This window comes from Mustela erminea, chromosome 10 (assembly GCF_009829155.1).
Source record: "Mustela erminea isolate mMusErm1 chromosome 10, mMusErm1.Pri, whole genome shotgun sequence".
Lineage (NCBI taxonomy): Eukaryota > Metazoa > Chordata > Mammalia > Carnivora > Mustelidae > Mustela > Mustela erminea.
Window position 1 is genome coordinate 102,735,975 of NC_045623.1, and position 15,290 is coordinate 102,751,264.

At 46.8% G+C, this 15,290-nt stretch overlaps 1 protein-coding gene across 4 annotated transcripts in view; it reads right to left on the minus strand.

Annotated features, from left to right (window-relative positions):
• UBE4B (ubiquitination factor E4B) overlaps positions 1-15,290 on the minus strand; it is a 121,963-nt gene that overhangs the window by 11,015 nt on the left and 95,658 nt on the right. For all 4 annotated transcript variants that reach the window (XM_032360940.1, XM_032360941.1, XM_032360942.1 and 1 more), the window contains 5 exons: positions 14,443-14,570; positions 13,494-13,592; positions 12,329-12,564; positions 4,314-4,440; positions 2,450-2,594 (listed from right to left, as the gene is read on the minus strand). In XM_032360940.1, the coding sequence (XP_032216831.1) occupies positions 2,450-2,594; positions 4,314-4,440; positions 12,329-12,564; positions 13,494-13,592; positions 14,443-14,570 (735 nt within the window). The remainder of the gene's footprint in view (positions 1-2,449; positions 2,595-4,313; positions 4,441-12,328; positions 12,565-13,493; positions 13,593-14,442; positions 14,571-15,290) is intronic.

A 15,290-nucleotide genomic window follows, 5' to 3' on the forward strand; every position in this document is an offset into this window, starting at 1 on the left:
ATGGACCCGGACAGCAGTGGAGGCCGTGGGGCCGGTCAGAGAGGCTACAGCAGGCCAGGTGAGAGAGGGCTCTGGGACAAGAGGTCAGACTCGGGTATCTGAAGGTCGAGTCTTGAGGCGTTTGTTGAGGGAGAAGAGTCAGGAAGACTCCAAAGTGTCGAGTCCAAGCATCTAACAGAGTGTGGCTGTCCCTCAGTGAGGCGGGCAGACCCGAGAGCTGGAGGACGCCATCAAGGGACACTACCGGACCCCCCGGCAGAGGGGCAGGTCAATGGCGGGTGGGTGCGGCAGGTCTGGAGTCAGGAGAGATAGGAACTGAGGAGACACATTCTGGAAGCTTTCAGACACAGACCGTTAAACAGAGGAGATCCCCTCGCAGTGACCTTGAGCCGGGGGCATCAGGTGTGTGGGAGTGTTTCTGGCTGCCTGATCCTCGGGAGGAGGGAACCTCATTGGCCAAAGATGTCAAATGTCCTGCCACGGATGGTGCAGTCTCTCAGGATAAAGAACGCCTGCCACCCCCGAGTCCCAAGCAGCACCCTCGCCGGGCGCCCCCAGCCTCAGCAGCGAGCGTGGGGAGGGGAGGGGGCGCCGGAGGGCCGAGCAGCGGAATGCTCCAGCGTTCGGACAGGGTGGTGAGGAGCAGGCAAGCAGGGAGGCGGACGGCAGAAAGGGACTTCAAGGTCTACCTGACTTTGGGAACAGCCCTCGTTCGGGATTATTTATGGCGTCTCTCATCCATGAACACCAAGTCCACAGGAATCGTTCGGTTGTCTCATGAGCAAATGCTAGCGCGCACGGACTGTGGGTAAGGTATCGAGCCACACGCCTGTCTTCCACTGTCTCTGGCATGAGCCGGTCTGAGCCGAGCATCACGACTAACATAAAGAGGGTACAGAGGTACCGGAAAGGCGAGGCCCTCAGCCGCACCGACTGGGGTAGTCCAACCCTGAGGGACCATCAAGTCAAGACCTTACTCAAAGAATGGGCAGGATCTCAATACAGAAAAATGGAGAGTAGAGAACTGTGGACGGGAGTGTCTCAAGGCACACAGAAAAACAGGGGCTGCACAGTCCCGAACTACGTGGTGCCCTTCAGCAATCCTCCTCACCGCTCTTCCGCAAAGCAGGGATCGCCTCTGGTTCACAGACAAGGATACAGAACTCTGAGGGCACGGCAGTGTCCGTTTTCAAACCCGGGTAGCCTGGACTCCAAACCTGGAGCTCTCTCAGCTGGCCTCATCTGCTTCCCAGACGGTTCTGCAAGGGCCTGGGGACCGGGCTAGGCAGGATCCAGCGGACCAGAATGCGCGGTAAGCTTGGAAGGCTCTCTTAGAGCTACTGTATGTAGGGGGGCCACGGAGCATCGAGCCTGGGCTGCCTCCTGCCGGTGGGATGTGGGGAGGCACAGGGGGGAGGTTTTGGAGGCCCAGTAGCAAAACAATTTAATGGGTGTTTAGACATAAATACGAGGGTAGAGGGTAAGCCGGACTCGGGCAGGTGCCAGGGCAGCACAGAGGACAGGGAGGACAACGACCACGTTGTCTCAAGAATGTGAGGAGACGGGTTCCAGCAGCGTGGAAGCCGGACTCGGGGAATCCAGCACTCACGGCCCCTGGGCAAAGCCCCCGGGAGGTTTCAGTCTCTGGTGTAAGATGTGAGCTACAGCAAGATGGAAACTTCCATCAAAGCTGCCGGAACACTGGGAAAGAAAACCTCTCCGAAATGCACTTTCGCATGTGCTTACCTTATCTTCAGCGTTAGAAGCTCGACAGCATTTTTGTTTTGAGGATGCTATTGCTAGTCAAGAAAAAAGTCTTCCCTACTTTTCCAAGAAAACTCTTGCTGGAAAGCAGATCTAATTTTGAGCCCAAGAACACCAGGCACAGAACAGATCGTCTACACGGCTGCAGTAAATGTCAGAAAAGCGTGTCAGCGTGCCATCACCGGTGCGGCAGGAGTTTCTCATGCAACCTGGCAAGACGACCCTCTCTTCCATTAATAACTGAACACAAGAACCAAGATCAACTGGAAGGAAAAACCTCCCACGGGAGGCACACCGTTGTCCAAAGGAAATCACATGAGCAGATCAGGTGCCTGGTCAGCACCGCATCCTAGGGATTCACTTCCTACTTGTAGAAATTGACATCAACACATTCGGACAGCAAAGCACTTCTCTAAAAAAAGTCCTTTGAAATCAAGGAGGCAAGAAAAGTTTTCAGGACGCATTTGACAAGCCTTCTCAGTTCATTTCTTGGCTTTAGACCAGGTGTCTACGTTTACCCCTCCCGCAACCCTCGGAGGGAACCTCTCGGAAGCCCACAGGTGGGAGGGGACAGGTAGCGACAGGTCAGACCCATGTCACCAGGGCCCCACGAGTGCAGCCCGGAGCCGAGCTCTGCCCGGGCCCGAGGCAGCTCCCCGGCCACAGCAGTCCCCCGCGTCCTCACCCGGGGCAGCTGGTCCCACTGGTCCTTGCTCTTCATCTCTTCCTGCACCTCGTGGATTCGCTTCAGAGACTCCAGACTCTCATCGAGCAGAAATGTCGTGTCATTTATCAGCATGTTTATGTAGCGGACGAACTGCTTCCCCGAACTGAAAAGGCAATTATGGTGGACATGGTCATACAGTGCCCTGAGGCCAAAGGCAGCGGAGACCCCAAAGAAAACGGGCCCCGCCCAACGTGCCAACCACGTGGCCCCAGAAGCTTGCCCACCGCCCTGGCACCACTCCAGTACGGTGGAGGCCAAGGTCTGTGAAGTCTCTCCTTGGGTTTGTTACCCCTTTTGTCTAATTATGAGACGCCCACTGCAGCGGTGCACTGCGGGGGACCCGGCCTGGTCAAGAGAGCCAGTTGCTAGTACTGCACGATTCTGTGCGCAGATTCCCATGAGAGTTTAAATCTGGCACCAGTGTGAGTATGTACAGCCTGGAAAGCCAGCAAATGCTGAATTCCCCCCACTTCTTCAGAGAGCAGGTTTACCAGCACGTCCCTGGCTCATTGTCTCAATGACTTTAAGTAGAAAAGACCTTCCTCCAGACTAGAAGATAGGTTTAAACTCCCAAGAAAGCACAATTACCCACATATAAGAGACAAGAGAATTACCAATACAGTGATTCCTTATTATAAAGTCGCAGTGAAGAAAGCTAGAAGCTGCGGTATTGATACAGGAGAATATTAACTCACTTTCTAGAACCTGAAGCTTCTGGCCTATAAAACTGTCCCGCATCTCCCATCAGAGTGGAGGGCTTGCTGGCACACTCAGATGCTGGCGCACCATGAGGCTTTTTAACTGTAAGTTTAGTAGAGCAAAGAAGAGCTCCATACACTTTAGGATCTACTGCTGTGTAATCAGGGGGCAGAAAGTCCATGCCTGGGAAGGAGAAGTTCCTGAGAACAAGGGTGGGAAGCTTGGATTTCAGGAACAAGCAAAGTTCAGGGCGAGCATTCCCACTCGGCACCACGCAGACCGAGCCATGGGCCTGTGTGGTCTAAGCTGGTGCCAGGGTTTTTGGGAACGTAATTCTGACCATAAGAGAAATTCTCAGAAAGAGAATTAGCTTGAAGAGCTTACTTTACAGAAACCTATCTAAAAATGGTTCTCCACTGGTGATACGAAATCATACTGACTAGTAACTCTGCTAATAAGTGACAGTGAGACTTGCTCAGTCATCTAGCAGGGATTGCAAAAGATCCAACCAGACAGGATAAAATTTCTCCTGAAGAACAATTCAAGAGTTCAACATTTCCATCTCCCTTCTTTTTAAAAGCATCTTTCTTTTTACGGTAACTTAGATGAAATGACTCATGTCCAGATTTAAGGAGCCACTAAAATTTCAGGTAGGAAATAAAAAATCCTTAATCAAGGTTTAGGGCCTTATTACAAAGAATGACATTTGAAATAACCCCAACTTTCCTTCCGAATCTAAAGTCTTCCTAACATTTCACATCTAAAGCTTGACATCATATTCTAGAACACTCTACAATCTCATTCCACTCCTCTGACAACTTCACTTAACACTGTAATCACAGAAACACCAAAAAACACTTCATGGACCATCTCAGAATATTTACAGATTCTTTATGTATCCATACCATCCCCAAAGTGTCTTGACAGCTCTAAAGTTTGGTGATATCTTGCAAGCACAGACATTTAGTTAACCCTGCTCACATGCAGCAGAATGATCTAGAAAACTTAAAGGAGGTTGAGACCAAGACAACGGTTCAGAAGAACCAGCTTGGAAAGATTTAAGCGGTCACCCTACCCGTGATTTGCAAGCCACAAATGGGGACATCGGGCGCCCAATACTCACTTGAACTCCTCCATGAAGGTGCCATGGTGAGCTATGTTTTGCCAAAGGCTTTTAAAAATGGTGCTGATGTGATAGCGGATGGTGAACTTGTCGTAGAACTCACTGGTGGCTCCGGTGTGCTCAACGTCTAGAGAAGAGAGAGAAAGAGACTAAAGCATGGGGACCATCTACCTTTCTAAAAGTAGTCGCTGTGCCCAGGATGTTACCGAGTGCATGCAAATCTGTAAATACAGGATGTGACAAGACTGTGCCCCTATCTCTCACACGTAAGGCAGGACAGAAATGAGGCGGCGGTTCTGGGGAAACAGGCTTCACAAAGGTCTGGCAATGACACGACACCAAATGAACTGGGCTCACGAAGCGGCTTATACCCCTGGCACAGCGCCCACTCATCAATGACCAGGAAAGAAACAAAACAAAACCGGGTGGAATTTTCTTAAGGGTCACATACCTATTAAATGTGACTACCGGCCTACCTCATTTTACTGCAGTTTTATAAGTTGTTTTTTCTTTCATTCTTTCCTTTTTTTTAACGAATTGAAGGTTTGTGGCAACCTTGCTTCAAGCAAGTCTATTTGCCCCATTTTTCCAACAGCGCTTGCTCACTTCGTGTCTCTGGGTCACATCTTGGTAATCCCCGCAAGATCTCAAACTTGCTCATTATCACTGTATTTGTTACGGTGATCGGTGATCAGTGATGATGACTCGCTAAAAGCTCAGATGATGCAGCAATAAAATACTTATTTAAAAGATTTTATTTATTTGAGAGTGAGCAAGGGAGCGAGCATGAGCGACGGGAGGGGCAGAGGGAGAGGGAGAAGCAGGCTCCCTGTGGAGCGGGCAGCCTGACGCGGGGCTCGATCCCGGGACCCTGGGACCATGACCTGAGCCCAAGGCAGATGCTTAACTGACTGAGCCACCCAGGTGTCCCGATAAAATGCTTTCAAAGTAAGATACATGTACATCGTTATTTTGGACAGAATGATAATGTACACTTAGCAGACCACAGTGCGGCGTAGGTGGAACTGTCACGCGCACGGGGAACGAGAAGAATCCGTCTGACTTCCTTTCCTCTCGTATTTGCTTGATTACAGGTCTGGGTCTGCATCTGCAGTATCTCTGAAATATGCCTGTATTATTTTAAATACTTTTGTATAATTAACATTTTCGAACATGTACCAAAATAGAGACAAGTTCAGTAAAATCCCATGTGCTCATCACTAATTTACCGATCACCGACATTCATGTCCTGCTAATTAAAATGGAACAAAGGTTAGACTTAGGTATCCGAAAGACAAAGGGCTGAAGTGCGAGAAGTTCCTGAATTTACAACAAGTTTTAAAAAGAGGGAGGGGCGCCTGGGTGGCTCAGTGGGTTAAAGCCTCTGCCTTCAGCCCAGGTCATGGTCTCGGGGTTCTGGGATCGAGCCCCGCATTGTGCTTCCCTTCCTCTCTCTCTGCCTACTTGCGATCTCTCTTTGTCAAATAAATAAAGTCTTTAAAAAAATAAAAAAAATTAAAAATAAAAAGGGAGAAAGTTGTCAAATAAAGACAATAAGGCTCAAGAAAAAGATAAAAATATAAATTAAAATAAGATACCATTTTTACTTCGCAGGTATTACAAAAATGACCAAACTGCCTGCGAGCACCTGGGTGAGAGGTACCTTCTGACTGCTCATGAGAATGAACACAACCTCTTGAAGGCAATGTGACAATTTGGATCACAAACCACCAAAGAGCCCATCTCTCTGACCCACCAATTCTATTCCAGAAAACACATGCAGGCAGGTTCGAAGACTGATCTCCCAGGATAATCTCTACACTACTATTTGTATTAGAAAAAAAACAAATGCAAATGCCCAATGGAGAACATGAAAAAATATTTGTCATACAGAAAGTGAAAAACACAGGTTACTGAATGGGCCAATCATATTTAAAATGACACACACACACACACACACACCCCATATACATACATACATACACATACATACTGGCTGGAAAAAAATACAGACCAAAATGTTAACAGATTCTGAGTGTAGAGACTATCAATAACTTCTTTTTTCTTCTTGGTATTTCTTATATTTTGCAATGAACATATTTTTTTGGTGAAAAGAAAGGTTATTTAAAAATGAGAGGCATAAGATAATTAACACCTATCATACAAAGACCTAAAAGCACACATGCATATTCATTAGGTCAAGCTTTCTTTACAATGAACTAAGTGTCATTTTGTTAACTGCAGGAAAAAGTGTGAACTGGGGCGTCTGGGAGGCATAGTCAGTTCAGCGTCTGACTCTTGGTTTCGGCTCAGGTCGTGGTCTCACGGGTGGCGAGACTGAGCCCTTCATCAGGCTCTGCACTCAGTGGGGAGTCTGCTTGAAGATTCTCTCCCTGCTCGGATGTGCTCTTTCACTCTCTCAAATAAATCAAACTTTAATTAAAAATAGTGTGAACTGAAGTGTGGAGAGCCGATGCAAACGGAGTCTACTTGAGAAAGACGCTGGGGGGCTGATACAGAGCCTCTCATACCCTTAGTATCGCCCATAATACCTCTACCACTTCCTGGGCACAGCAGAAGCCAAGTACTGCCAACACTTAAAAAACTTCACTCTTAAAAAACAAAAACAAACAAAAAAAAACTTCACTCCTCATGCTCCCTCGAAACTGTGGCAGCCCAAGTTCGACTTCCCAAGTCCGAGTTCTAGGCGGCCTGAAATGAACTAGATCCTGGGGGCCTTGTGCTCTGCTACTCGCCGTGCTCCCTCCTTGTTCTTCTTGTTCGATCTCACTAAGCTGCCCAGGCCTCAAGGCCTTTACACTTGCTGTCCTGGCTGCCTGCCATGCTGTGGCTCAGATCTGCACATGATTCACTCTTCCGTCTCATGTTATTCCAGAGTCACCGTCTCAGAGACCTTCCCCGACTGTGCTCCTTAAAGCAGCATCGTGCCCCTCCCACACCCACCATCTGAATGTATCTTATTTATTGGTTCCATGTCTATTTCTCAAAAAGAACACGGGGCTCACCAGCCATCTGCACCACCCTAGCATCAAAACCAGGGCTGACACACAGTAGGAGCGTCTTAAGTATTTACAGAGTCAGAGACTCAATCAACTTGGGTTAATGCTGGCTTTGTTGATTCAGAGCTCAGTGTTCTTTTAAGTTCTGAGTAGCCAGGTTGGGAAAGCTGTTCCTTAAGGAGCTGACTGCTGGTATAAATAAAGTATTCTGATTTTGGAACTTAATTTTATTTTCGAAACAAAAATTGGATCTTAAGTATTTCCAAAGCTAGGATATTCTCTGGGGGTAGAAAAGAGGAGCCCGGTCCATATGCCCATCTCTAGGTCACGTCTGAGACTCTGGACCTCAATCGGAAGGACTTTTTTTTTTTTTTTAAGATTTTATTTATTTATTTGACAGAGATCACAAGCAGGCAGAGAGACAGGCAGAGAGGGGGAAGCAGGCTCCCTTCTGAGCGGAGAGCCTGATGTGGGGCTCCATCCCAGGACCATGAGATCATGACCTGAGCCGAAGTCAGAGGCTTAACCCACTGAGCCATCCAGGCGCCCCTCCGCAGGACTTATTATGGGGTTGATGCATGAGTGGGGGGCTGTCTGTGGTGTCCCACTGGAGGGTTCTCTGGGGACTGGTCCCCTGCTACCACAGTAGTAACAGTGCATCAGGCAGGAGCACCTGTGCTAAGGCCCACCTGCTGAAGTTGCTGCCATGCACTAGCTGTTGACCTTCAGCAAGCTTCTGGACCTTTCTAAGCTTCGGGTTCCTCATTTGGAAAACGGGAGATATTTATAGCACCCATCTTGATGATGGCTGTGCCGATTAAGTGAAAGGATTAGTGAGGATTCAATAAGTGGTGGCTATTATTAGTAAGGGTATCATCTCTCTAGGACTGCAGACGTGGTCCAGGGCCAGAAGGTACACTGCTTAGTGGCAAAAGGGAAAAGGAGCTTCTTGGATCTTACTAGTGGGGCTCTGCCAGACCCAGCACGCATCTCCCAAAAGAGGCCCACCCCCCTGCATCCCCATGCTTTATTCCAAAGCCACAGTGACAGGCCCAGGGCACTTACTGAGTATAAAATACATTTAACTAGGGGCACCTGGTGGCTCAGTGGGTTAAAGCCTCTGCTTTCAGCTCAGGTCATGATCCCAGGGTGGGGGGATTGAGCCCCACATCGGGTTCTCCGCTCAGCAGGGAGCCTGTTTCTCCCCCACCTGCCACCAGCCTCTCTGCCTACTTGTGATCTCTGTCTGATAAATAAATAAATAAAAACTTAAATAAAAAATACATTTAACTAAACACTTTTTACTTTTAATACTAACAATACATGTTTACTGCAGAGTAAGTTCAGATAATTTTTTTTTAGCTTTTATTTATTTATTCATGAGAGAGAGAGAGAGAGAGAGAGAGGCAGAGGGAAAAGCAGGCTCCCCAGTCCTCTGAGACGGGACTCGATCCCAGGACCCTGGGATCATGACCTGAGCCGGAGACAGACACTCAACTGACTGAGCCACCCAGGTGCCCCAGTTAGATAATTTTTTAAAAAGGAAAAGAAATAAATCCATTCACAGTTTTACCATTCAAAACGAACCATCTCTCTGTTACTATTGTGGTATACGTTCTATCGTACAGATGTCTACCAACACGAGGTCCTACTGTATATACTGCTTCATTACTTGGCATTTTCTTTACTTCTGATGACTTAACCATTTAATGTAAATAACATTATTCTTCACAGCTCATATAGACCCACTTTATGGATAAACTGTAATTTACTTAATTCATCCACAGCTGGAAGAAATTTAGGCTGTTTTTAGCATTTTCCCTGTACTGCATTATAAATGATGCTGCAGTATCACTGTAAACATGCACACACATTCGTAATTACCCCCACGGAACAGATGACTAGAAATTAAGTTTGCATGCAAAAGGGTGAGCTATTTATTTAGCTGCTGTCACGGGGCCCCCAATCCACCCTTGATACTGCTGGGGCTGGGGCTCTGCAGGCTTCCCCTTGCCAGCAGGTCCTCCGTTGGGTTCGCCAATAGGGGGCGCTGCAGGCGAGGAGGGACCTGGTCCCTGGCCACAGGCTGGCTGCTCCTGTCAGCAACAGTGGTTCTTTCTTCCCGCAGCACCAGCCGCTTCCAGTTTCCAGCTCAGGTCCACCGTGGCAGAACTAGGAAGCCTGCGCTCCTCGGAGACACCAGCTGGGCAGCGCCCTTCCACAGAGACCTAGGTCCCCATTCTGTCCTGGTCCTCATTCGAGCTAGTTTACTCACTCCAGCCTCTTCCTTGGGTTCCCCCAGCTCTGGAGACAGAGGACGGCTGCTTCCTGAACTCGTAAGCTGCCTTACGCCAGAGCTCTCACTTGCCTTTCTGTCCTCCAGTGTCTACTTGACTAGTTCTTCATACGGCTGCTCCCTGAACAACACAGGCTTGAACTCCACAGGGCCACTCACACATTTTTTTTCAATAAATATATACACGGGACCATAAATGTATTTACTCTTCCTTACTTTTTTTTTAAGATTTTATTTCTATTTATTTGAGAGCGAGCAAGTGAGCACGAGTAGGGGCAGAGGGAGAGGGAAAAGCAGATCCCCTGCTGAGCAGGGAGCCTGATGTGGGACTCGATCCCAAGACCCTGGAATCATGACCTGAGCTGAAGGCAGATGCTTAACTGACTGAGCCACCCAGGTGTCCCTCTTAAGATTTTCTTCATAACGTTTTCCTTCCTCTGGCTTACTTTCTCTTAAGAATATAGTGTGTAATACACATAATGTACAAGGGATGTGTTAACTGACGGCTGATGTTACCGATAAGGTGCTACACAGTAAATCTAACATTCTGATCAAGAGCAGGCTGTTAATAAATCTGGGGGAGTCAAAGGTGAAAGTGGATTTTTGGCTGCCTGGTGGGGGGGAGAGGTCTCTAACTCCTATGTTGCTCAATGGTCAACTGTTTATTTTCCTTACTGGACCTTGATTGATACATAGAATATACACATTTTTAGGGCTTTTGGTGTGGACTGCCAAACTGCCCTTCGGAAGGGTTTTACTGGGCGCCTGGGTGGTTCAGTCGTTGGGCATCTGCCTTCAGCTCAGGTGATCCCAGGGTCCTGGGATCAAGGCTCCCTGCTAGGTGGGAGGCCTGCTTCTCCCTCTCACTCCCCCTGCTTGTGTTCCCTTTCTTACTGTCTCTGTCTGTCAAATAATAAATAAAGGCTTTAAAAAAAAAAGTTTTACCAATTTACATTCTCAGAGAATTTCATAGCGCTGATTCTGCACACCAGCTAATGGGGAGATGAAACAGTATTTGTAGGTTAGTGTAGTTTGCTACAACTATGTTATAAGGTATTCTCATCTTAAAAAATAAGTTTAAAAAGAAAGACACAGGACGCCTGGGTGGCTCAGTCGGTTAAGCCGCTGCCTTTGGTTCAGGTCATGATCCCAGGGTCCTGGGATTAAACCCTGCATCAGGCTCCTTGCTTGGCGGGGAGCCTGTTTCTCTCTCTTTGCCTCTGCCTGGCACTCTGCCTGCTTGTGTGCTCTCTCTCCCCCTGACAAATAAATAAATAAAATCTTAAAAAAGAAAGAAAGAAAGTAAGAAAACAAGAAAGAAATGGGTAAAAAGAGATGCCTTACTGTTATTTTAAAAAATGCAGAATTATCTTCGACTAAGCCTGATATGTGCAAGACACTGAATGAGGTCGTGTCCCATACATACATGACTCATCATTTGTACCTGAATGGCCCTGTCTACCAGGGACGGAGGTCCTCCCTACCAGGACTAAGGGGAGTGAAGAAGCAGCTTTTTAGCCAAGAGTGTTCCCCTGCTGTTGCCAAAGCAAGGGTGTCAGTGAAACTTCAAGTGCTTGTCTACTTGCTTTAGCTTTAAGAGGAATCAGTAGGTTGGGAAGAAAAAAAACCTTTTCTTTTTTTCATTTTTTTAAGTAATTTCTATACTGAACGTGGGGCCTGAACTCAGAACCTACAGATCAAGGGTCACATGATCTCCCAATGGAGCCAGCCAGCCAGCTGAACTCTTACTAGATGTTACAAAGCAGTGGTGACAAAAGGACAAAGGAGGCAGGCGGACCGCTGGAACCCTCAGTAGCGCAGAGAGAGGGGATGGCACCAGCTCCAAAGGAGCAGGAGCAGGTCTTGGTCAACAGGGAAAGGATGGTTACCACTGAGGGCTGTCACGACACAGTGGAATCCTCAAACTTCTGCGGCTGCAGGAACAGCAAGCAACCGCACTCACGGACAGCCAGTGTTTCTCCCAAGAGTGCAGCAAGTACACTCTACTAAATGCTGAAGACACCGAGTGCCCAGAATGTGCTAGGTTTGACAGAGGACAGACAAGACGCACTTCCTTTCCTGCAACATGTACCAGCTGGAAGGAAAATGTGCCATTAGTACAATCCTATGCCTTTGTTGGCAGACAGGTTAAGGGGTCTCAAGGTCATTAGCTTGATGAAAACACACTGTTAGTTCAAAAGCCAAATTCCGTAACAATTCGGAATCCAATTCATCCGGCAGTGGAGGATCTCCCTGCAGAGAGTCTGATGCGTGCTCTGTCTGCTCACCAGTGGGACCCAGCGCCTGGCAGGCAGTAGGTGCTCAATAAACCTTCATAGATTTAGTGAACGAGGGAAGGCTCCCTGATATCCTGATTCCACAGATCTGAGTGGGGCTCGAAAATAAACATTTTTAACAAGCTTCTCGTTTTACTCACGCTCTAGAAACTCTGAGTTATACGACAGATTTCTAAAAGTAGCTGCAAGTGCATCTGACTTACAGTGGATCCTGCCCCATCATCAGGGACCAGCTCGTAGAATGGTCCATGGATACGTCCACTGATCTAAACTAAGCAACAGTAACCTGCTTTGCCAGTGGCGGGGTTAAGCAGGTTACACTTGGAAGAGGCCACCAGGATATTAGCTACCAGATTTAGAGCAACTCCCATCCACTTGCCTACCCAAATACCCAGAACCTACCTGTATAAAATTTCATCAGTGAAGGGACCAACAATTTGGTGGAGAGAGGATGGTTTTCGATCATCTCAAAAAACTTCTGGGTTCGTGGCTGAACAGCAGGGTTGGTCATAAACATGACTTCTACCAGTTTGGCCACCAGATACGGATTTCGGATGTAGTTCTGGTTACACAACATCACAACAAGGAACGTCACAATGTCCTGAGTACAGGGTTCATAAAGCACCTGAGGAGAGTATCTGGAGAAAGCAAAAAAAGTAAGAAATGAAGCTCCCAGAAGCTCTAGCTGTGTGGACGCTGGGGTCATTGAGCAGGGAAGGGGCCAATAGGTCTACGAGCCAAGATGCTGAATTCCCTTGAACTTGCTGAGTTTCAAATGACTACTGACTTTGCAACTAGACAGACTTTAAATCTACTGTGTCTACTGGCTAAAGCATGTTACAGTAACTTACATTATTTTAGGAAATAAACCAAAGCCACCATGATTAAATTATGGGGTAAGGTTCATAAAAGAGTTTTTTTTTTTTTTTTTAAACAACAACAAAAAAACCTTAAAAAAATAAAAAAAAAAAAAGATTTTATTTTTAAGTACTCTCTATACTCAGTGTGGAGCTCAGACTCACGACCTTGAGATCAAGATCGCACGCTCCACTGACTGTGCTTGCCAAGGGCCCCTAAAATTTTTTCTGGCAGTTGTTTTAATTAAACAAGCAAGCAAACAAACAAACAAACAAACAAACTTGAAATGCCAGTTATAAACTCAAGGCATTTCCTTGTAAGCTTTCTCCAGTGTTATAATTGAGAAAAATTTCAGTACAAAATATAGATGTGGGTATTTCTGACTTCTGAATGTTCACTTAGATATTTATAAACTGTTTGCTCCTTCTGTTTCTCAGAAACACATACTCAATTATTAGAAATTCAACTCAATTTTCAGAGAGTACATTCTTATCGGCATTGTTAATCCTGCTCCTGTCTTGAAGGTATTATTGGAACTGGCTTAGTGCCAGAGTTGGATTTATTTTTCCAGTCTCCAGGCAGCATTCGCTTACAGCAGTTACACAGAATTTTAGGCATAAAATGGAGGGCTGCAATGTAGTTCGTAATACAATGTACACGCCACGTACAAAAACAAATTAGAACCATGTAGTATGTCAAAGGTACTTACTGTACAATAAAAAATAAAAATTCAGCAACATCTTCTACATAAAACTCAGGCAATGCTGCAAATACCTTGGGGACATCTGAGTTTAAAGGCAGTGTTATACTGTCAAAGAGAATAAAATCACAAGTTACAGAACAAAACCATGGCACCTGGAAACCACCCCCTAACCCCTCCGCAGAAAACCCCAACTAACCAACTGACCAACCAAAAAAACACAAAATCCTGGCACCTGAAACCCTAAGGACTGTGACATGGCCATCACAAGTTAAATATTTTAATGGGGGGAAAGCCTCCTAGAACACAAATACGGAGAAGGTACACAAGCCAGGAGACCAGAGCCTGAATGAAGACAGTGGACGGATTAGGGTGTGCAGGAGACGTTTCTCCTCTTTCTGATTTTCCGTTAAGATTAATATAGTAAAATAGGAAGGAAACAGAAGGGTCATATTTGGTCATTTTATGCGATTCAATCTGTTTTGAGACAACTGAGCTGCACAACATTTTCGGCTCCTGCAGAGGGCGCTGGGCCAAACCTAACAACATCAGTCCATCCAGAGACTTCACTTAATAAACTAGTAAAACAATAAACTAGTAAAACTGGCTGGGTATCTTCCTGCACCCAGTCCCTGAAAGGACCTAATACTCTGTTATCTCCAGGTTTTAGTTTCCAACGTACAGATTTCCTTTTCTATCAATCTAGCTGATTTGTAAAAAAAGGACCAGGTCAGAATTAAACTAGGAGGTGCTGACATTCCCTTCTTAACTGTAATCACTGGGAAAACACTTATTAATATTACGGATTATTCTGTAGTCTGTACAGGTACAACCTAGAAACTGAAGAACAGATCCTTGATAAAGTAAGGGTTTGGGTTTCAGCTATGGACTGAGGGACAGTGAAGACAACACAGCCCAGACAAGGAGGGCGGAGGGGAGGCGGGAGGGGCACACTCACTCGGGATAGGCGGGGTCCAGGATGCGGAGCAGCAGCTGGATGAGAAGGCCATAAAAATTCAAACATCTTCTCAGAAAGCTCTCATCAAGTAAACCAGCGTCAGCACAGGCCTTGCACCGTACCAGTTTCTGCGGAAGGAGGTACGCCCCCACCCACAGATTAGTCGGTGGCCAAGTGCCGGCAGGTTCGACTGGCCAGGGACTAGGCCAGGAGATTCGAGGTTCTAGGGTTTTCGCGAGCTTCGTCTCTAACTAACTACAATATGCTGGTCACGTCCCCAAAGCTTTCCTTGTTCTGAGAGATACAGAAGTACACCATGCAAACCACTGGACGGAAGGCTGAGCACATAGTTCAGGTTCAAACAGAAGGTCTTCCTGTCAAATTGAAATAGCTTGACTGGGGGACAGGGTTGATGGGCGTCAGACAGAGATGGTGAGTGGACAGAAGCCAGACAGATCTGCATCTGAGTTCCAGGTCACCACTTCTGCCCTTGGACAAAACGCTTGTCCACTGATGGTCCCACACCTGCCTCAGAAGACAGTTGTGAGAAGGAAACCTGGGCACGCATGCGCATCGGCGTGTCCATTTGAACAGTTTCCAGGCTCCTTCTGACAGGTCTGTGGGGTGCTCACGGGGGTCTACAGACACCAGAAAAGGGCTCCTGGTGTATTCTGCACCTCAGCAGGTATTGTCTATTAGTAAATAAAGCAAAATCTACTTAACTTGCCCCAGAAATCAAAGTTAAAATGTCCATATACCTTTCTACTAATCAACAGAAACCAGAATCCGCTAATACTCAGTTCTAGAATTTGAACAAAAACACAAGATAAATGCGTAAGTAAGCGGTC